This window comes from Bos mutus, unplaced genomic scaffold (assembly GCF_027580195.1).
Source record: "Bos mutus isolate GX-2022 unplaced genomic scaffold, NWIPB_WYAK_1.1 CTG262, whole genome shotgun sequence".
Classification (NCBI taxonomy): Eukaryota; Metazoa; Chordata; class Mammalia; order Artiodactyla; family Bovidae; genus Bos; species Bos mutus.
The window spans coordinates 58,737-81,695 of record NW_027219764.1 but is presented as its reverse complement, the minus strand read 5'-3'; the positions used below and the strand labels follow the sequence as shown (position 1 = coordinate 81,695).

At 40.2% G+C, this 22,959-nt stretch overlaps 1 protein-coding gene across 1 annotated transcript; it reads left to right on the top strand.

Annotated features, from left to right (window-relative positions):
* The first annotated feature begins 237 nt into the window (after window positions 1-237).
* Window positions 238-5,395, top strand: LOC102282339 (tripartite motif-containing protein 64). Its single transcript, XM_005910271.2, has 5 exons — window positions 238-648; window positions 1,170-1,265; window positions 2,485-2,751; window positions 3,443-3,566; window positions 4,902-5,395. The coding sequence occupies exons 1-5, from the start codon at window positions 238-240 to the stop codon at window positions 5,393-5,395; spliced, it is 1,392 nt and encodes a 463-aa protein (XP_005910333.2).
* The last annotated feature ends 17,564 nt before the right edge of the window (window positions 5,396-22,959 follow it).

The window sequence follows — 22,959 nt, the reverse complement described above, 5'->3', positions numbered from 1 at the left end:
TTATTTTAAACAAAAAAAGGTTGCTAAGGACTCTTACTGTATTTCATCTTTTGTATAATAGTTCAAATCCATGGTGTATGTAGTCATCATTTCTAGGTTTATTCTGGGGAGGTAAGTAAATAGGGAAATTAGAGTTCAAGACAGGATTTTGTTGAAAGGATTTATCTTTCCTGATGAGGGCAGAAGAAAGACTTTTTCTCTTACCCTGTCTTATTTCTTTCTTTAGTTTTCAGAAACATGGATTCAGACACACTGCAGGTCTTCCAGAGTGAACTCACCTGCTCCATCTGCACCAAGTGCTTCCTGGACCCCGTCACCATAGACTGTGGGCACAGCTTCTGCCGTCCCTGCCTGAGCCTTTGCTGGGAAGAAAGCCAGACCCCAAGGAGCTGCCCTGAGTGCAGGGAAATACCAGAGTGGTCTGATTTCAAAACCAACTTTGCCCTCAAGAGGCTGGCTTCCCTTGCCAGACAGGCCAGAGCTGACCACGACCACAGCTCTGAGGAGCAGATCTGTGTGACACACCAGGAAGCCAAAGGCCTCTTCTGTGAGGTTGACCAGACCCTGCTCTGTGGGCCCTGCTCTGAACTCCCTGAGCACGCAGCTCACAGCCACAGTCCAATACACAGGGCTGCTGAGGAGTCCCGGGTAGGTGATGCCTCTCAAGCAGTTTGGGATCTAGAGGCTCCTAAGTCAGAGAGGAAGATGAAGATGCTATGGGGATGGAGATAGTGGAGGTGGGATTTCTGAACATGGATCCTCACATACAATGTGTCCTCTCAGTGTTGTTGCCCAATTGTCTACACATGTGGAAATGCAGCATCCCTGGGCGGGTGGCACCAGGGACACAGGCTTCTGATGGGAGCTTGAGGCTTTCCTAGTCAGGCTATATTAAAGTGTGAGACTTAATTTTTTAGGAAATAGATTCCATTATTGTAAAGTTCCCCCAGTTCTCTAGTATTTACTTCTGTAAAGTCACAGAAGTAAATACCGATACTGATATACTATGATATCAGTATTAGAATCAAATTAGAATAATGTGGAAAACTCTGACCATAGCATTCTATGCAAGATTTCCATGTAACCAAAAACTGCCTTTCTTCATCATGAACAGGATGAAATTTATGGTGTCATCTTCTGGGTCACTAACTCTCGTGGGTATTTTGCAGGAGAAACTTGTGAAGAGAATGAGAACTTTATGGAAACTGAGAGAAGAAATGAAAATCAGTCTGAATCAGGAAGCTAATAAAACTCAGTCATTTGAGGTAAGAATAAAAATGTTCCAATTTATTTGTATAGACATTGATATGATTCTAGATTTTAGGTCCGTTTAAGTTTCCATTAAAGGATATTTGTCTCTTCCCTGGAAAAGTAATAGTTTAAAATGACTTACTGGTAATCACAATTAGAACAAGCTAATGCAAGTTGCTTTTCAACAGTGTGTTGAAACACAGAGACTTTTCTCTGCATACAAATATCTGTATAGTCTCAGGCTATAGTCTTCCCAGTGTTTACGTATGGTTGTGAGAGCTGAACCATAAAGAAGGCTGAGCGCTGAATAATTGATGCCTTTGATCTCTGGTGATGGAGGTGACTCCTGAGAGTCCCATGGACAATGAGGAGATCAAACAAGTCAATTTTAAGGGAAATCAACCCTGAAGACTTGTTGGAAGGACTGATGCTAAAGCTGAAACTCCACTACTTTGGTCATATGATGCAAACAGACAGTTCATTGGAAGAGTCCCTCATGCTGGGAAAGATTGAGGGCAGAAGAAGAGGGGTGTCAGAGGATAAGGTGGCTGGACAGTATCACTGATGAAGGATCATGAACTTGGGCAAACTCTGGGAGATGGTGAGGGAAAGTGGAGCCTGGCATGCTGCGGTCCATGGGGTCACAAAGAGTCAGACACAACTGGGCAACTGAACAACAACAAAAATGCAAGTTAGCTCAAAGAAAGCTAGTAAATAGGAAAAGCAAGGCATGAAAAGTATTCTTAGGCCAAATTTTGAAGATTTGAATAAACCTTCTCAAACATGGAAAATAAGATGACATTGCCCTAAGAGTGACACTGAAGGAGAAGATAAAAATATAGTGTTACCTAGAGGAAAAATAGAGCATATTTTATGAACTGTGGTAGATGGGGTTTATCTCATAAAAGAATATTTATAAAAATCAGGGTGAGGAGCAAGAGGAAAACAAGCTTCAGGGAAGAGGGGAAATAATTGATGGAGTAAGAACCCTGAAAAATCCTCCTAGGAAGGGAACCTGGGACTCTTTAGATGGTTTGATTTAAACAAGGAAAGAGAATAGGAATTCAGAGAAAGGACAGATAGGAAGGACCAGCAAATATTCAAGACCATTAGATGTGTGAGGCAGAAAGTTTGTAAAAAAAAAAAGGTTCTCAATGGTATTAGGGAAATAATATTCGAAGCTTTCTTTTGAATGTGAGCATAAGTAATCCTCTGAATCCACTGTCTCTGCAGAATTATGTGGCCTTAAGGAAGGCCATGATTACAGTTCAATATCAGAGGATACCTCTATTGCTTCATGAGGACGAGAAAATGCATCTGGAGGCCCTGGAGCAAGAAGCCAAGGAGATTTGTCAACAACTCAAGGGGAGTGTGTTCACAATGACTGAACAGGCAGAAAGTATGAGGGAAAGGTACAGAGACCTGACTGAGATGTGTCACAAGCCGGACATGGAGCTGCTCCAGGTGAGAAAGGAGGATCCATCCTCAGAGAGAGAAACAGTCTTCTAGACAAGTTGCTGTAACATTGAAATGTTACCTCACATATGGTTACTTTCAGCTGAGGGATGGTACTCCTTGACTCCCATTATATTTCTCAAATCCCTCTCTCATCATATCCTGGTAATCTTTGAAATATTTTTGCCCTTTTCCTAGTTCACATAGGACCAGATTTTCCAATGTGGTCAGGAGTACTATGCAGACAGATGATCCAAAATCAGCAAAATTCTGTGACCAGGGGACAGTTAACTTTCTTGGAGTAAATCTCAATATATGTTCTGCTAAACCCTTATCACTCTCCGTTATCTCACACTTCCTGGGGACACTGAGGTTTTGCCAGTTTTCTGTGCAAGATTGTTAGAAATCATCATCTGTTCCACTTCATTCTATAAATCCTTCTTATGGGTCCCTGTTTTGCTTTAATTGTTATCATAGATGGTGAGATCTCTTTGGGAGTAGCATGGGATCCTAGATGTGGCTGCATCATTGCACACACTCTTCCTGGCCTCCTTCCTTCCTTAATGTGCCCTGAGGAAGCCCATTATGTTCTAGTTTAAGCTCTGTTATTAAGATAGCTTCTGACTGTTCCTTAGAAGAGAATGAGAAAGTAATACCTTTTCAACAAACAGAAGTAGGAAAGAAGATACAAAGGGACAGAAATCTCATGAATAATCTGGTCTTTTTTTCCTTGCAGTCCTTGGGAAGTGTCCCTTCTTGCAGGAGTAAGTCAGTGCAGCTGCACCTGCCCCAGCCTGTAGTTCCTGAGTTCAATGTGTGGCCCATCCCTGGACTCATAGACTGGCTCAGACAATTCCAAGGTAACAGGCAGCTCCCTGGTTGGGGAGCTGAATGCATGTCTCTGTTCATGTTCTTTCTGAGACTTTCCTCATTGCCCAACCTGTGGACTTATTTTGGGAACTTTTATAACCAAATTTACCCTTAGAGTAGACTTCCTGTAGCTCAAACAGTAAAGAATCTGCCTGCGAGGCAGGAGACCAGGGTTAGATCCCTGGGTTCAGAAGTTCCTCTGGGGAAGGGAATGGCAACCCACTCCAGTATTCTTGCCTGGAAAATTCCATGGACAGAGAAGTCTGGCAGGCTAACTCCATGGGGTCACAAAGAGTCCTACGTGACTAAGTGACTAACAATACAGCTTTATAGTAGAATAATACACAATGTTGGGCTGGCCAAATAGTTCTTTTGGCTTTTTTCCATAAGATCTTAAAAAGAAGAAATCTTGGCAAACTCTCTGTGTATATACACTTGCTTTTTCCCTAGATACCAGTGTTTCTCACATATATATCTGGTATCTAGGGAAAAAAGCAAGTAAATAATGGGAAAAGATAATTGATGTCCAATGGCAGGCTGGCATGCTGTTGACTATTTCCTTGAAATATGTAAGTCTGTCTGTACATTCGGTACATTTCAAGTTTTAGGGAAGGGAGGTTATCACTGGTTGTGAGATATTTGGAGAGTATTAAGTTGGTCTATAAAATGATTTGTAATAAATTCAAATCATGTTTTCTGGACATTGAACAAAATCCTCTCTATGATCAATTTTATTACAAACAAGCATACTATGAAATTTTATAAAGTTTATTAGCAAGATTGGCAAAGTAAGCTGGCAACTTATTTTAACAGATTTATGCTTCTTTTGTTTTTCAAGGTATAAGAGCAGAAAATTCTCACAAAGAAACCACTTCAAAAATATGATTTTTTAAAAATTTTAGCTTAATCTTGAATTTTTTAATGAAAATCCTTGTCAGGAAAAGTGATCACTCTTGAAGTTATCATTGATATTATATTTATTATTGAACATTTTCTAATGATATGGGCAAACTATTTTTTTTCTGATAGTGAATTTTATTTCATTGCCTATTTCAAATGTTCAAGGGAAAACAATGGCCAAAACTAAGCAGTAGGTCTCCTAGATAAAAATCATGTTTTCTCCCATTTGGTCTGGCTTAAATTTTCTCCTTACGAAGACAGACAGAAGATCTTAGACGGCACTCTTGCATTCCTCATGCTCTCTTGCTGTCCTGCCTCCAAGTTCTACTTATAAGCTAAGAAACTCAGACACTGTATAAAGCTCATGGCCAGCAGGAATTTAAAACACCATTCATTAATATAATTTTGTTTCCTTTTTCCTACAGTGTACATTGAGTTGCATAATGAAAGAGTCACTCATCACCTCCCTGTGTTTGAAGATCTGAGATGTCTTCTGGCTGGTCCTGATGGTCCTGATGTCGACTACACTCCACCAAGATCTAAATATTTTCTTTCCTGGGGAGCTGAGTCATTCACTTCTGGTCAGCACTACTGGGAGGTGGATGTGGCGGGCTGTTGCAACTGGGCGATTGGACTTTGTAATGACTCCTGGGCAAGGGAAAGCAACATGGCCCTTGATTCCAAGGGAATTTTTCTACTTCTTTGTATCAAAGAGAACAGTCAGCACAGTCTCTTTACCTCCTTTCCACCATTACCTCAATATGTCAAAAAGCCTCTGGGCCAGGTGGGGATGTTCCTGGATTATGATGGTGGAATCCTGAGCTTTTATGATGTGGCCAATAGTTCCCTCATTTGTAGTTTCCTCTACTGCTCCTTCTCATCGCCACTCAAACCATTTCTTTGCTCTAGATACCCATGATCAGAGGTCAAAACCTGACCCCAGGTGTCAGGAATGTGAATAATTGAGGTTGTTAAGTAAGCGCCCACTTGACTTTCTGAAACTTCACCTTTCTTCATGAAATGTATTGCTTGATTTTTTTTGAGTTTGATATATTAAGTGTATAAATTTATTTCTGTTTTCATGAAATAAAATCTCTCCTGGAATACTGTGCAGTCATTATTCTATGTCCTGTGTGTTCACTGGTTTCTAGTCTCCCTGGAGACCAAAGAACACCTGTCATGCTTTCCTAACTTTGTGTGGTAAAGCAAGAACACAGGGTTCTTTTGACTGGCAGACTTGGAATTCTTGTCTCCCTGCTATGCATCTCTAACATCGTTTTCCTTCATCATGTCTCCATTTCAAAACCATTAGTCATAGATATATTGTTAAAGTTACCAGACTAATTAAAATCATCTTGCTGGATAGACTTGGAACATCTTATATTTTTCTTTGCAAAGCTAACAGCCTAATATTGGCCATCCCATCCAGTTTACCAATTATAAGAAGGTTTATCTGTTTATGTACAGATAAATTCCACACACATAGCACAAACATAAGTGTCTTAAATATATCTACTGAGTTAATAGAGATACTACATCATATATAAAATCATAATCTACGCATTTCGAAAAGCTTATTGAGCCGGAGAAATCTGTCTCCCTGGCTCTACAGCAATCAAGCTAGTACAGTACTGGCACAAAAACAGAAATATAGACCGGTGGAACAGGATAGAACTCCCAGAGAAACCCACACACGTATTATCACTTTATCTTTGACAGAAAGGCAACAGTATAGAATGGAGAAAAGACCACCTCTTCAGCATGTGGTGCTGGGAAAACTGGACAATTGTATGTAAAAGAATGAAATGAGAATACTTCCTTTACCATGGACACATGTGCTAAGTGGCTTCAGTCATATCCAACTCTATGGACTATAGCCCTTCAGGCTCCTCTGTCCATGAGGATTCTCTAGGCAAGAATACTGGAATGGGTTGCCATGTCCTCCAGGGAATCTTCCCAACCCAGGGACCAAACCCACGTCTCTAATGTCTCCTCCATTGACAGGTGTGTGCTTTGCCACTAGTGCCACCTATGTAAAAATAAACTCAAAATGGATTAAAGACCTAAATGTAAGGTCACACTCTGTAAAATTCAGAAGGAAAACATAGGCAGGACAGACTTTGATGTAAACTGCAGCAAGGTCCTTTTCGACCCACCTCCTGGAGTAATGAAAATGCAAATATTTTACAAACGGGAGCTGATTAAACTTAAAACTTTGTGCACAGGAACTTCTTGTGGTCCAGCATTTGGAATCCCTATTGCAATCAGGGGATGAGGGTTTGATTCCTGTTCAAGGAAGTAAGATTCCACATGCCTCAGAACAACAAAGCAGGAGACAAAACTCCTGAGCCCACGTGCTCTGAAGCCCATGCATCACGACCATCAAGCCTGCGGGCCACAACCAGAGACTCTGTGCATCGCAATAAAAGATCCTGAATGATGTAAAAGAGATCCCGTACAGCAACTAAGATCTGGGGGAGCCAAATAGATAAGTAAATAGTTTTAAATGTTTTTGTACAACAAAGAAACCATAAATAAGACAAAAACACAACCTTAAGAACAGGAGAAAACATTTGCAAATGAAGCAACTGACAAAAGGTTAATGTCTAAAATACATAAGCAACACATGCTGCTCAATATCAAATGATGAAACAACCCAATCAATAAATGAATGGTTAATATGTGTCTTGGGGTGTTTATCCCTAGGTTTATCCTGTTTGGGACTCTCTGGGATTCATGGACTTGGGTGGCTATTTCCTTCCCCATTTTAGGTAAGTTTTCAACTATTATTTCCTCAAGTATTTTCTCATGGCCTTTCTTTTTGTCTTCTTCTTCTGGGACTTCAATGATTCAAATGTTGGGGCATTAAACATCGTCCCAGAGGTCTCTGAGGTTTTCCTCATTTCTTTTAATCTCCTTTTCCCCCTCTGCTTAATTAATGATGATCGAACACAAAGAGCAAATATTAAAAGCAGTAAGAGAAAAGCAACAAATAACACACAAGGGGATTCCCATAAGGATAACAGGTGACCTTTCAATAGAAGTTCTTCAGGCCAGAAGGGAATGGCAGGATGTACTTAAAGTGATGAAAGAGAAAACCCTACAACCCAGATTACTATACCCAGTAAGGATCTCATTCAAATATGAAGGAAAAATGAAAAGCTTTATGAACAAGCAAAAGCTGAGAGAATTCAGCACCACCAAACAAGCTCTTCAACAAATGGTAAAGGATCTTCTCTAGATAGGAAGCACAGGAAAAGTTTATAAACTTGAACCCAAAACCACAAAGTAAATGGCAATGGGATCATACTTATCTATAATTACCTTAGATGTAAATAGGTTGAATGCCCCAAGCAAAAGACAAAGACTGGCTGAATACATACAAAATTAAGACCCCTATATATGCTCTGTACAAGAGACCCACCTCAAAATAAAGGACACATACAGACTGAAAGTGAAAGGCTGGAAAAAGATATTTCACACAAATGGAAACCAAAATACAGCAGGAGTAGCAATACTCATGGAGAAGGCAATGGCACCCCAATCTAGTACTCTTACCTGGAAAATGCCATGGATGGAGGAACCTGGTAGGCTGCAGACCATGGGGTCGCTAAGAGTGGGAAACAATTGAGTGACTTCACTTTCACTTTTCACTTTCACACATTGGAGAAGGAAATGGCAACCCACTCCAGTGTTCTTGCCTGGAGAATCCCGGGGATGGCGGAGCCTGGTGGGCTGCCATCTATGGGGTTGCACAGAGTCGGACACGACTGAAACGACTTAGCAGCAGCAGCAGCAATACTCATATCAGATAAAATAGACTTTAAAGTAAACGCCATGAAAAGAGACAAGGAAAGACAGTACATAATGATCAAAGGATCAACCCAAGAAGAAGACATAACAATTATAAATATATATGCACCCAACATAGGAGCACTGTAATATGTAAGGCAAATGCTAACAAGTATGAAAGAGGAAATTATCAATAACACAATAATAGTGGGAGACTGGTGCTATCCCACGTTGAAGGTTGTTGGGAAACGTAGTACAAAATAGCCGTAAAAGGAGAAAGTCCTTGGGAAAATGGTGAAGGGCCAGAAGTACGCAGCTTTGCACTACGGACAGAAAGACATCTCCTGCCTTTGGTTATGCTCGGCGCCAAGAGTTAATAATAAATAGGGATGTTACTTGTGAGAGCGGGTGGTGGGAGAAGCCCATGAGTCGTTTAGGGCACACTGTCCTTGAAATGTTTCTACTGATTATGTGTTAACTCCGTATGCGCTCTGCTGGCTGCATACTTTAAGCTCTGTTCCTGCTTCTATAAAAAAGCTTGACTGCGGAAATAAACTTGTCAGTCCTTGCAAGAGACTGTCCAAGTGTCCTTCTTTCAGGTTTGACGCTTCCAAGTCCCAGGGAGAAAAACCCCAACAAGTGGCACCCAAACAGGGACTTGAGAGAAAGGCTGAACAAAGCGACGAGCCCCTGCAGAAAGAGGTAAGCAGGATGGGACAACATAGCAGTAAAATTCCTTTCATTTCTATAATGCATCATTTTTTGAAACAAAATGGTATTAATGTTTCAAGAGATCAGTTGAATGACTGCTATCATACACTAGTGGAACATAATCCATGGTTCCTGGAGGAGGGGACTCTTGATCTTGATGTATGGAAAAGGGTTAAGAATAATGTTTTGTGAGCATATGGGCAAGGAGTTCACATTCCTTCTCAATGGTGGGTTACCTGGTCACTCATAAGAGCTGTCATAGAACAAACTGAAGGACATAATGTTGATTTGGAGGTAGAGACTGTTCAGTCTTTGCATGAATACGAGCTTGATGAACAAGACATGCAAGGTGCTTTGAACAGCAAGAATGTCATGCTCAATCAAACACAAACCCTGGAAAAACAACTTGAGGATGTATCTATTAAGGATGTGCCAAAACCGAAACTGCTTAAGGCGGAAGTCATTTTGTTCAGTAGACAGCCCAAATCTGAGGCTTTTCCTTCTGCTCCATCTGTAACTGCAGTCGCTAACCTTGCTCGTAGTAACCGCTTCAGTCCTCCTCGGGAGATGCCTGCTTGTGCTTTCGCTTTCCCAATACAATTTGATCAACCCGTCCAGGGTCAAAATTCTTGGGATGTTATAGATTTTAGCATGTTGTTTAATTTTAAGAAAGCATGTACTCTGTGTGGACCTACTTCTCCTTACTGTATAGAATTTCTCAGCGGATGGGCTGACCATTGGATGCCATATGATTTTTTTCAAGTAGCAAAGATGGTTTTAAATCCTCAACAATTACTGCAGTGGCAAATGTGGGGTGGTGATGAGGCCTGACAGCTGATGATTGACCAGCAATCTCGTGGTAACCCTGCCAATTTAACCTATGATATACTGACTGGAACAGGGACTATGGCCTATGTAATGGCACAATTAGCTAATGTTACCCTTGAGATGTTACATTTCATTAAAGAAACTGCCTGCAGGGCATGGGCAAAGGTTGATAGCGCTAACTCTGATGGTTCATTTGTTAAGATTATTCAAGGACATGAGGAGGAATATTCTCAATTTATAGGAAAATTAAAGGATGCAGTTGAAATATCTATTAAGGATGTGACTTTACAAAATATTATTTTAAAACAACTTGCTTTTGAAAATGCTAATGAGGAATGTCGATCTGTGCTCAGACCTATTCAAGAGACTGGCTATCTTATGGAATATTTGAAAGCATGTAGGGACATCGGATCTATGTCCCATAGAGCGAAATTGGCAGCATTGGAAACCTTTAATGTACAAAAGGCTGCTAATACCAAATGTTTTAACTGTGGGAAGCCAGGCCATATGAAAAAACAATGTCGCCTGCCAACACAGGCCAGAAAAAATAATACTACTTCTAATAGGAAGAGACCCCCAGGAGTATGTCCAAGATGTAAAAGGGGGTTTCATTGGCTGAATGAATGTCATTCTAAATTTGATAAGGATAGAAACACTTTGAACCCCAGTGCACAGCAAAAACAACAGGGAAACTGATAAAGGGACCATCCTCTAGCCCCGCTACAAAAGGAGGACCTAGCATTATGACGCTACAAGCAGCTACATCTAAGAGTGCTTGCATTGATATACCTAGTCCTTATGATATGGAACTAATAGAATTATACAACCCCCACAAAATTCCCACTGGACATTATGGCCCGATTCCACCCGGGACAGTGGGACTGATTTTGGGACACAGTAGCTGCACAATGAGAGGTTTAATGGTTTTGACCAGTGTTGTGGATGAAGATTATGAAGGGGAAATACATGTTATGGTAAATGTTGTGAAAACGGGAAATGCATACTTATAAAAAAGGGAACGTTTTGCACAGTTATTACTTTTGCCATATGTTAAACCAATGAAGGCATCTGATAAAGTTCGGCAGGGAGGCTTTGGCAGTACCAACCTTACTGCTGCACTATCCACCTTATTAAAGGAACATCAGAAACCCATGCTTACTTTACGCATACGGGGAAAGAATTTCACAGGCAAGTTAGATACTGGAGTTGACATTTCAATCATTAGAGCTGCAGAGTGGTCCCTCAATTGGGGTAAGGTTGTGGCTCCTTCTAGACTATTAGGAGTCGGTGAAGCTGATGCCACACAAACTTTTGTCAGTGCATCCTATTTACAAGTGTATGGCCCTGATCAAATTGTAGCTTATCTTAAACCACATATTACTAATATCCCTATCAATTTATGGGGATGGGATTTTCTTGAACAAACGAAAGCCACAATTTCTTTAAATGAACCTTTTTAATGGGGGCCATTGAGTTAACAACGCTGCCCCTCGAATGGGAATCTGATACCCCAGTATGGACACCTCAATGGCCCCTAACTAAAGAAAAATTGGCAGCTCTTATGCAATTAATGAACAATTACAAAAAGCTCATATAGAACCTTCATTTTCCCTGTGGAATTCCCCTGTTTTTGTAATAAAAAAAGAAGTCAGGAAAATGGCGAATGTTGAAAGATTTAAGAAATGTTAATAATACCATGTCACCTATGGGGCCCTTACAGCCCGGATTGCCTTCCCCTTCTATGGTACCAAAAGGATGGTCTGTAGTTATTATTGACTTACAAGACTGCTTTTTTACTATACCTTTGCACCCTAAAGATAGAAAACGTTTGGCCTGAGAAAGAGTGAAAGGGTTAGTTGCTGAGTAGTGTCTAACTCTTTGCAACCCCACCAGGCTTCTTTGTCCATGGAATTTGCCAGGTAAGGTTACTGGAGTGAGTAGACATTCCCTTCTCCAGGGGATCTTCCAGACCCTGGGACTGAACCTGGGTCTATCTCATTGAAGGCAAATTCTTTACTGTCTGACCTTCAAGGAAGCCTAGTCTAACCTAAATGTGCTCAGAACACTTGTGGTAGCTTATAGTTGGGCAAAATTATCTAACACAAATCCTATTTTATAATAAAGTATTAAATACTTTATTAATATAAAGTTGATGTAATTTACTGAATGCTATACTGAAAGTGAAAAACAGAATGGTTGTTTGGGTGCAGAGTAGTTCTTTACCCTCAAGACTGCATGGTTTACTGAAAGCTGTGGCTAGCTACTGTGGCCCAGCATCATGAGAGAGAAAAACAGAGAGAGAATTGTACTGAATATCAGTAGCTAGGGAAAAAATCAAAATTCAAAACATGGTTTCTACTGAATGCATATAACTTTTATACCACTGTAAAGCTGAAAAATCACAAGGACCATCTGTATTTAATGGTGATTTTCAGTTGATAACACTGTATTGTATAGTTGGATTTTGCTGAGTGTAGAACTTAAATGTTCTCTCACACAAAAAAATGATACATATGTGAGGTGATGTATGGGGGGAATTCTTTCATAATATATACCATAATATACATCAAATAATGCACAATTATACTTCAATAAAGCCAAAGAGGAAAATGACTGAAACTAGGTTAAATGTATTAAATGTATTTTGACAATATTTTCAACTCATGATGGGTTTTTGGGGACCTAACTATGTAAGTCAAGGAATATATTTGGATATTATGCATCATGTAACTAAAAATTTGTACCTTTTTACCAACCATTTCTTTTCCCCCACCCCTGGCAACCACTTTTCTACTCTCAGTTTCTAGGAGTTTATTTTATTTTTTTGATTCCACATATGATGCCATGCAGTATTTATCTTCATCTGTCTGGCTTATTTTGCTTAGCATAATGCTCTTCAGATGCATCCATGTTGTTACAAATTACAGAATTTTCTTCTTCTTTTTTAAAAAATCGAGTCGCCAGTGCAGGTTCGATGCACGATACTGGATGCTTGGGGCTGGTGCACTGGGACGACCCAGAGGGATGGTATGGGGAGGGAGGAGGGAGGAGGGTTCAGGATAGGGAACACATGTATACCATATATCATTTTGATATATGGCAAAACCAATACAATATTGTAAAGTTTAAAAATAAAATAAAATATATTAAAAAAAAAAAAAGAAAACGTTTTGCCTTTTCAGTTCCTTCTATAAATCACATGGCTCCTGTTAAAAGATTCCAGTGGAAGGTGTTACCTCAGGGGATGATGAACTCCCCTACCATTTGCCAATATCTCATATCTGTTTTATTACAACCCATTAGAGACAAGTATCCTACTGCATTTATAATTCATTATATGGATGATATACTTCTCTCTATGGAATCTGAACTCTGTTTACATCAGTTATATAATGAAGTTACTATTACTCTTCAAAATCATGGCCTGCTTGTTGCACCAGATAAAATTCAGTGGAAAGCACCCTTTAATTATTTAGGACGTGTTATGGAAGAATCTAAAATCAAACCTCAAAAAACTCAAATTTCTGTGCAATCTCTACGCACACTGAATGATTTTCAAAAATTGCTAGGAGATATCAATTGGCTGCGGCCATCTGTCGGCATCCCCACCTATGCCTTACAAAGTCTATTTAAAATTTTAGAGGGATCCCCTGACCCTAATAGCCCTAGGCAGCTAACAAAAGAGGCCAAAGAAGAACTGGCCTTAATGGAGAAACGCATTCAACAATCTTTCAACTCGGCTAGATTATGATCAACCAGTTTCTTTATATATATTCCCCACAGAACATTTGCCCACAGCAATTATAGCTCAACATAGCCCAATACAATGGGTATATTTACACACTAAACAGTCTAAAAAATTGTATCATTTATTGAGAAAATAGGGCACTTAATTGTGTCAGGAAGAAGCCGTGTACAAACTTTGACTGGATTTGATCCATATGCAATACACGTTCCCTTGACAAGAAAGGAATTGCAAATTGCCTTATAGTATAACCTGATCATGCAAATGGCATTAAGTGATTTTCAGAATGTTATCTCATTTCATCTGCCAAAAGGAAAATTTTGGGACTTTCTACAATGTACTAAATTCATTGTAACGAATATCATTCATCCCAGCCTATTATCAATGCACCCACCTATTTCATTGATGGCAACAAGAAAGGCATAGCTGGGATTGTCGGCCCTGATATCAAAGAGAAATTACCCACTACCTATTCTTCAGTACAAAGAGTTGAATTGTATGCTTTATATGCTCTTTTGTCGCTTCAACCATTATCCTTCAACATATATACTGATTCCAAATACCTTGCTTCCCTTTTTCCTGATTTTGTTACCGCCTTTTTATACAACCTAGATGAAGAATTATGTACTCTCTTTTCACAGACTCAAGCTTTAATTCGTTCACGTACAGAACCTTTCTTTATTGCACGTATACACGCTCATTCAGGTTTACCTGGCCCTCTGGTCGCAGGAAATGATGCTGTTGATAGGCTCATAGCTCCCATTTTTACATCTGCCAATGATGAACATGCTAATCTTCATACCAATGCTAACAGATTGCACTCTAAATACCATATTCCTCTCACGGAAGCGTGGCATGTTATTAAAACCTGTGATGTCTGTGCCCCTCTGCACGTGCATACTACGATTTCAGGAGTTAATGCCTGAGGGCAACAGCCTAATTCCCTTTGGCAATCTGATTTCACTCACTGCTCCTTAGGAAAGTTTTCTTTGCTTCTTGTCTCAGTTGATACATTTTCAGGCTTTATCTGGGCAGAAACTGTCTCTTCAGAATTCAGAAAACACAATATTTCTGCATTCTTACTCACCTTTCCTGTTATGGGGATTCCTTTTGTCTTGAAAACCGAAAATGGACCTGCATTCACCTCCCATTCGTTTCATTCATTTTTATCAGAATGGAACGTCACACACATTAGAGGAATACCCTATAATCCTCAGGGGCAAGCCATTATCGAAAGAGCCCACCATACCCTAAAAACTCATTTACTAAAACAGAAAGGGGGAATATGGAAGAGGAGGTACACTTCTTATCCTATGAACCCTCAATTACTATTATCTTTAACTCTTTATTCCCTAAATTTTTTAAACTTAACAAAAAATAATTCTGACACTCACGCATATAGACATTTTGCAGAAGACCAAAACAGCAAATTAGAAATCAATACACCAATATGGTATAAGCAGTTTAATCAGTGGCTGCCAGGAATCTTACGACTCCTAGACAAGGGTTATGGTCTTGTCATTGCAGATGGAGAGGAAATCTGGGTTCCCCTTCGCCATGTCCGTTGCCGAGAGGGACCCCAAGACCGGACTCCCTTGGGAAGTGATGAAGTTGACACGAAGGGTCTCATCAATGACCCTGGAGGAGCCAATGAGGAAACGCCATCGTCTGAATCCTTACCCGACATGGGCTCAAGTGAAAAACATGACTCGTCAGGCTGAGCAGACACTGAAGAGCACTGGAACTCCTATGACTCCAGATAAGCTGTTTCTGACAATGTTATCTGTTCTTTCCTGTTCCTCTGGGGTAAGTGCAGAGTATGTTTATTGGGCATACGTACCCAACCCACCACTTCTGTCCATAATGGATTGGGTAGATAAAGCCCCTATGATCTTTACTAATGATAGCATGCATTTCCCAAGTCCCTGGTCGACAAAGCGACCAATCCATGAAGAAGATGAGGGAAAGCCAATCAATATTTCCATGGGATTCAAAACCTGTTTTGGATCTCATCCCCTTTGCATGACTATCTTCCCACAGTGGTGGGCACACTCTGCTAACAATGGGACTGCTTCACATCTGGGAATGTTTGCCGTGGCATCTTTCTTACTTGATGGTTCCGAGCAACATTATCCAGGCCAGATAGCCAACTATTTGAACTCGTTTTTTCAACCAGAGGAACCTACATGTCATACTGTATCTTGGAGAAGAAAACAGGAGATACAACTGTTACATTGGTCTGATTGTCGAAGCTAATTTGGGAAAGTTTCTATAATTCAGCAAAATCATACTAATCATACATTTATATTTGTTGACTGGGGACTTCACGGTTTGTTTGTAAACTGTTCTGAAGAGCAGGAGGAACATCATAATTGCTCCTGGTTTAATAGATCAAACATTGGAGGCTTTCATAAATCCAAGACAAGTTTCTGGACTGATAAGGACATACTGCTGAATTGGTATAACGGGGGCTTATCACCCCCACGACCCAGGATTGTCGTCCCCATTGTGGGGCCGGAGCAATGGCACATTTGGAAAATTCCAGCAGCTTTAGAGCACTTTGCTAGTGTTTTGGGGACTGTGGGTGTGTTTCATCCTTCTAATTACACCTTCCTATATAATAGTACTGGCTATATTCAATCATGTGTTCACCTTCCATACTTGTTTATTGTAGGGCATTTTGATATTGACTTATCAGCCAAGATTGTCAATTGTACTGCATGTGCATTGTATACCTGCCTTAATCACACCATTTCATATCACAATGCTAGCATTGTACTAGTTAAACAAAGATCTGAGTTATGGCTTCCCATAAACTTAACTGAGCCTTGGACTGATTCTATATTTCTTTCTGTACTGTTAAAAACTGGGTTTAGGCGATCTAAGCGCATCCTTGGGTGGATTATTGCAGGCATCTTAAGCCTTATCTCCATTGTGACTGTAGGAACTTTGTCTGGTATGGCTTTACATAATTCTATACAAAATCATGATTTTATCAGTGCTTGGCACAAAGACTCTCATGATCTGTGGACTTGACAAGCTCAAATAGATCAGCAATTACAAACACGAATTAATGAGTTACAAACTGTGGTTATCTACTTAGGAGATCAAATGCAGCAACTGACTTTCCGAACACCTATGGGCTGTCACTGAAATTTTACTTCTTTTTGTCTGACTAACATGCCCTATAATAGCACTGAATATCCTTGGAATAAGGTTAAGGCGCATTTGCAGGATCTCACAAGTAACTCAAGTTTAGACATTTATTTGTTGAAACAACAAGTTGCTAATTTTCAAATTAGGGTACCTAGGGAATTGTATAGTACTCAATTCTATGATACTTTAACCAAAACCCTATTGTCTCTAGACCCTAGAGCTTGGCTTTCAGGAAGCAATATTTTCATATATGTATTCATCACCCTGCTCTTTTTGTCCTTGATTATAGGATACAGAAGTCTCTACTCAAGACTCCATGCTTCCCACAATGGAGTCCAACTAGCCGCCGCTGTGCTTAATTTAAAAACAAAAGGAGGATATGTTGGGAAATGTAGTGCAAAATAGCCATAAAAGGAGAAAGTCCTTGGGAAAATGGTGAAGGGCCAGAAGTACGCGTCTTTGCACTATGGACAGAAAGACACCTCCTCCCTTTGGTTATGCTCAGGGCCAAGAGTTAATAATAAATAAGGATGTTACTTGTGAGAGCGGGTGGTGGGAGAAGCCCATGAGTCATTTAGAGCACACTGTCCTTGAAATGTTTCTACTGATTATGTGTTAACTCCGTATGGGCTCTGCTGGCTGCATACTTTAAGCTCTTTGTTCCTGCTTCTATAAAAAAGCTTGACTGTGGAAATAAACTTGTCAGTCCTTGCAAGAGACTGTCCAAGTGTCCTCCTTTCAGGTTCGTCGCTTCCAAGTCCCGGGGAGAAAAACCCCAACAAAGGTCAGGAAGAGTGGTGGTGAGGAGATACCCCTCGTCCAAGGTAAGGAGCAGTGGCTGCGCTTTGCTGGAGCAGCCATGAAGAGATAACCCACGCCCAATGTAAGAGAAACCCAAGTAAGAAGGTAGGTGTTGCAAGAGGGCATCAGAGGACAGACACACTGAAACCATACTTAGAGAAAACTAGTCAATCTAATCACACTAGGACCACAGCCTTTTCTAACTCAGTGAAACTAAGACATGCCCTTGGGGCAAACCAAGACGGGCGGGTCATGGTGGAGAGATCTGATAGAATGTGGTCCACTGGAGAAGGGAATGGCAAACCACTTCAGTATTCTTGCCTTGAGAACCCCATGAACAGTATGAAAAGGCAAAATGATAAGATACTGAAAGAGGAACTCCCCAGGTTAGTAGGTGCCCGATATGCTACTGGAGATTAGTGGAGAAATAACTCCAGAAAGAATGAAGGGGTGGAGCCAAAGCAAACACAATACCCAGCTGTGGATGTGACTGGTGATAGAAGCAAGGTCCGATGCTGTAAAGAGCAATATTGCATAGGAACCTGGAATGTCAGGTCCATGAATCAAGGCAAATTGGAAGTGGTCAAACAAGAGATGGCAAGAGTGAATGTCGACATTCTAGGAATCAGCAAACTCAAATAGACTGAAATGGGTGAATTTAACTCAGATGACCATTATATCTACTACTGCAGGCAGGAATCCCTCAGAAGAAATGGAGTAGCCATCATGGTCAACAAAAGAGTCTGAAATGCAGTACTTGGATGCAATCTCAAAACGACAGAATGATCTCTGTTCGTTTCCAAGGTAAACCATTCAATATCACAGTAATCCAAGTCTATGCCCCAACCAGTAACACTGAAGAAGCTGAAGTTGAACGGTTCTATAAAGACCCACAAGACCTTTTAGAACTAACACCCAAACAAGACGTCCTTTTCATTATAGGGGACTGGAATGCAAACGTAGGAAGTCAAGAAACACCTGGAGTAACAGGCTCATTTGGCCTTGGAATACGGAATGAAGCAGGGCAAACACTAATAGAGTTTTACCAAGAAAATGCACGGGTCATAACAAACACCCTCTTCCAACAACACAAGAGAAGACTCTACACATGGACATCACCAGATGGTCAACACCGAAATCAGATTGATTATATTCTTTGCAGCCAAAGATGGAGAAGATCTATACAGTCAACAAAAACAAGACCGGGAGCTGACTGTGGCTCTGATCATGAACTCCTTATTGCCAAATTCAGACTGAAATTGAAGAAAGTAAGGAAAACCACTAGACCATTCAGGTATGACCTAAATCAAATTCCTTATAATTATACAGTGGAAGTGAGAAATAGATTTGAGGGACTAGATCTGATAGATAGAGTGCCTGATGAACCATGGAATGAGATTCGTGACATTGTACAGGAGACAGGGATCAAGACCATCCCCATAAAAAAGAAATGCAAAAAAGCAAAATGGCTGTCTGGGAGGCCTTACAAATAGCTGTGAAAGAAGAGAAGTAAAAAGCAAAGGAGAAAAGGAAAGATATAAGCATCTGAATGCAGAGTTCCAAAGAATAGCAAGAAGAGATAAGAAAGCCTTCTTCAGTGAGCAATGCAAAGAAATAAAGGAAAACAACAGAATGGGAAAGACTAGAGATCTCTTCAAGAAAATCAGAGATAACAAGGGAACATTTCATGCAAAGATGGGCTCGATAAAGGACAGAAATGGTATTGACCTAACAGAAGCAGAAGATATTAAGAAGAGGTGGCAAGAATACACAGAAGAACTGTACAAAAAAGATCTTCAAGACCCAGATAATCACGATGGTGTGATCACTGACCTAGAGCCAGACATTCTGGAATATGAAGTCAAGTGGGCCTTAGAAAGCATCACTATGAACAAAGCTAGTGGAGGTAATGGAATTCCAGTGGATCTATCTCAAATTCTGAAAGATGATGCTGTGAAAGTGCTGCACTCAATATGCCAGCAAATTTGGAAAACTCTACAGTGGCCACAGGAACGGAAAAGGTCAGTTTTCATTCCAATCCCAAAGAAAGGCAATGCCAAAGAATGCTCAAACTACCGCACAATTGCACTCATCTCACATGCTAGTAAAGTACTGCTCAAAATTCTCCAAGCCAGGCTTCAGCAATATGTGAACCGTGAACTTCCTGATGTTCAAGCTGGTTTTAGAAAAGGCAGAGGAACCAGAGATCAAATTGCCAACATCCGCTGGATCATGGAAAAAGCAAGAGAGTTCCAGAAAAACGTCTATCTCTGCTTTATTGACTATGCCAACGCCTTTGACTGTGTGGATCACAATAAACTGTGAGAAATTCTGAAAGAGATGGGAATACCAAACCACCTGACCTGCTCCTTGAGAAATCTGTATGCAGGTCAGGAAGCAACAGTTAGGACTGGACATGGAACAACAGACTGGTTCCAAATAGGAAAAGGAGTATGTCAAGGCTGTATATTGTCACTCTGCTTGTTTGACTTCTATGCAGAGTACATCATGAGAAACGCTGGACTGGAAGAAACACAAGCTGGAAGCAAGATTGCCGGGAGAAATATCAAGAACCTCAGATATGCAGATGACACCACCCTTATGGCAGAAAGTGAAGAGGAACTAAAAAGCCTCTTGATGAAACTAAAAGTGGAGAGTGAAAAAGTTGGCTTAAAGCTCAACCTCCATAGATACCACAAAAGAGAAGAGGGAGCATCAAGCAGAACTGAGAGGAAAAGCAGAACCTGCTGTGGAGATTCAGATGGATGTTCCCCCATTACACTTCCACCATCACATCAGGCTTCCTCCCAATACACACACTGAACTTGTGACATGAAAAGCAATGCTATTTTACAGAAAAGCAATCATATTGTACAGTTTTTTTTTAACCGATATTTTACAGAAACTCAGTTATGTAAATTCTTCCAGAATTTTCCTTCATTAGAGAAATAAGCCATGAAGATCTTTCATATTAGTACATGCAGATTTTTATACTTTTCATCTTCTATATAGTATTACATTGTGTGAGTTTAACAGGTCATACAGAAATTCCATTCTTGAAATGCTGATCTTTAAAAGTTTAGGAAATTTTTGCATCTTATTGTGAAATAATTGTAGAACTGTAGAAAAATTGAACAAAAATGACACAAAAGAGATTTATCAAATACCCCTTCACCCAGATTATTATTCCCCTGAAATTATCAGTCTCTTAAGTTGTATTTGTCAAAGCAACTATTATCTCTAAATTTTTTAATTCCAAAATTTATTTATGTTGCAATTGTTTTTTACAATATTTTCTTTTTCCTTTTCCAGGAACCCATCCAGGAATGTCTATTGTGCCCATTCTCATGTCTGTTCTGGTTTGCGACAGCTTTTTTCTTGATTTTCATAACCTTTACCATCTTCAAACATACTGTCCAGGTCTTTTGTAAAATGACCCTCTATGGTGGGTTTTCTTATAATTAGACTGGGTTTGTGTTTTTGAGGTCCATATAGTCAAAGCTATGGTTTTTCCTGGTGGCTCAGGTGGTAAAGAATCTGCCTACAATGCAGGAGACCCAGGTTCTATCCCTGGGTTGGGAAGATCCCCCAGAGAAGGAAATCGCAACCTAATTCAATATTCTTGCCAGCAAAATCCCATGGACAGAGGAGCCTGGGAGCTACAGTTCATGGGTCATAAAGAGTCAGACACAACTGAGCAATTAACACTTTGAGAGATGTGTTTTCCATAGTCATGTAAAGATGTGAGAGTTGGACAGTAAAGAAGGCTGAGAGTTGAAGGATTGGTGCTTTCAAATTGTGGTGCTGGAAAATACTCTTGAAAGTCCCTTGGACAATCAATCCTAAAGGAAATCAACCTTGAATATTCATTGGAAGGACTGAGGCTGAAGCTGAGGCTCCAATACTTAGGCCACTTGATGCGAGGCATGGACTCGTTGGAAAAGACTCTGGTGCTGGGAAAGACTAAGGGCAGGAGGAGAAGGGAGCAACAGACAACAAGATGGTTGGATTGCATCACCAACTCAATGGACATGAGTCTGAGCAAACTTTGCTGAAGTCTCCAGAGTTGCAAAAAGTTGGACACAACTTAGCCACTGAACAACAGCAATTGTTTTAGAGAGGAACAGCACAAAGATGCATCATTCTTCTTACTGCATCCAATCAGAAGTATCTGGTATCAACCTGACATAACTGTTGATGTTAAACATGATTGCTTGGTTAAGATAGTATTTGGAAGATCTCTCACCTGTAAAGTGAAAATTATCTTTTATTATTCTGTTCTATGAAATAAAACAAAGTCACTAAATCTTGTCTATTCTTTTTAAAAAGGTAGATTATGCTTTGGTTTCTGAGGGTTGATGTTGTTGTTCAGTCACTAAGTTATGGCAGAATTTTTGCTATGCCATGAAATGTAGTGCACCAGGCTCCTCTCTCTGCCACTGTGTCCCAGAGTTTACTGAAACTGATGTCCACTGAGTTTGTGATGCTATCTCACTGTCCCATCTTCTACCACCTACTTCTCTGTTTCTCTTCAATCTTGCCTAGAATCAAGATTTTTCCCATGAATTGGCTCTTTGCATCAGGTGGCCAAGATATTAAAGCTTCAGCAACAGTCCTTCCAATGAATATTCAGGGTTGATTTACTTTAGGATTGAGTGTCTTGATCTCCTTGAAGTTCCAGGAACTCTCAAGAGTCTTCACCAACATCACAATTTGAAAGCATCAATTTTTTCAGTGCTCAGCCAATGTGAGCATTATGGACCAACTCCCACATCTGTACAAGACTACTGGAAAAACCATAGCTTTTACTATTTGAACCTTTGTCAGCAAGATGATGTCTCTGCTTTTTAATATACTGTCTAGGTTTGTCATACCTTTTCTTCCAAGAAGCAAGCATCTTTTAATTTCACAGTGGCAGTCATTGTCCACAGTGATTTTTGAGTTCAAGAAAAAAAAATCTGTCAGTACTTCCACTTTCTTTCCTTGGATATTAGCCATTAAGTGATGGGATTGGACGCTATGATTTTAGGATTTTTAATGTTAAGTTTCAAGTCAACTTATTCATTCTCCTTTTTTACTCTCATCAAGACTCTTTAGTTCCTTTTCACTTTCTGCCATTAGAATGATATCATCTTCATATCTGAGGTTGTTGATATTTCTCCCAGCAATCTTGATTCCAGCTTGTGATTCATCCACCCTGGCATTTTGCCTGATGCTCTCTACATATAAGGGCTTCCCCAGTGCCTCAGCGATAAAGAACCTGCCCTCAATGCAGAAGATGTAGGAGATATAGGTTCCATCTCTGGGTAGGAAAGATCCCCTGGAGGAGGACATGGAAATAAGCTCCAGTATTCTTGCCTGGAGAATCCCATGGACAGAGGAGCCTGGTAGGCTTCAGTCCACAGTGTCGCAAAGAGTCAGACACAACTGTAGTAACTGAGTGTGTGCGT

What these genes read in the sequence shown, in the direction of transcription:
- LOC102282339 (XM_005910271.2), top strand. Translation starts at nt 238, where the DNA reads ATGGATTCAGACACACTGCAGGTCTTCCAGAGTGAACTCACCTGCTCC. An exon ending in ATAAAACTCAGTCATTTGAG is followed by an intron (nt 1,266 to 2,484) that starts GTAAGAATAAAA and finishes CTGTCTCTGCAG; the next exon opens with AATTATGTGGCCTTAAGGAA. An exon ending in CATCCTCAGAGAGAGAAACA is followed by an intron (nt 2,752 to 3,442) that starts GTCTTCTAGACA and finishes TTTTCCTTGCAG; the next exon opens with TCCTTGGGAAGTGTCCCTTC.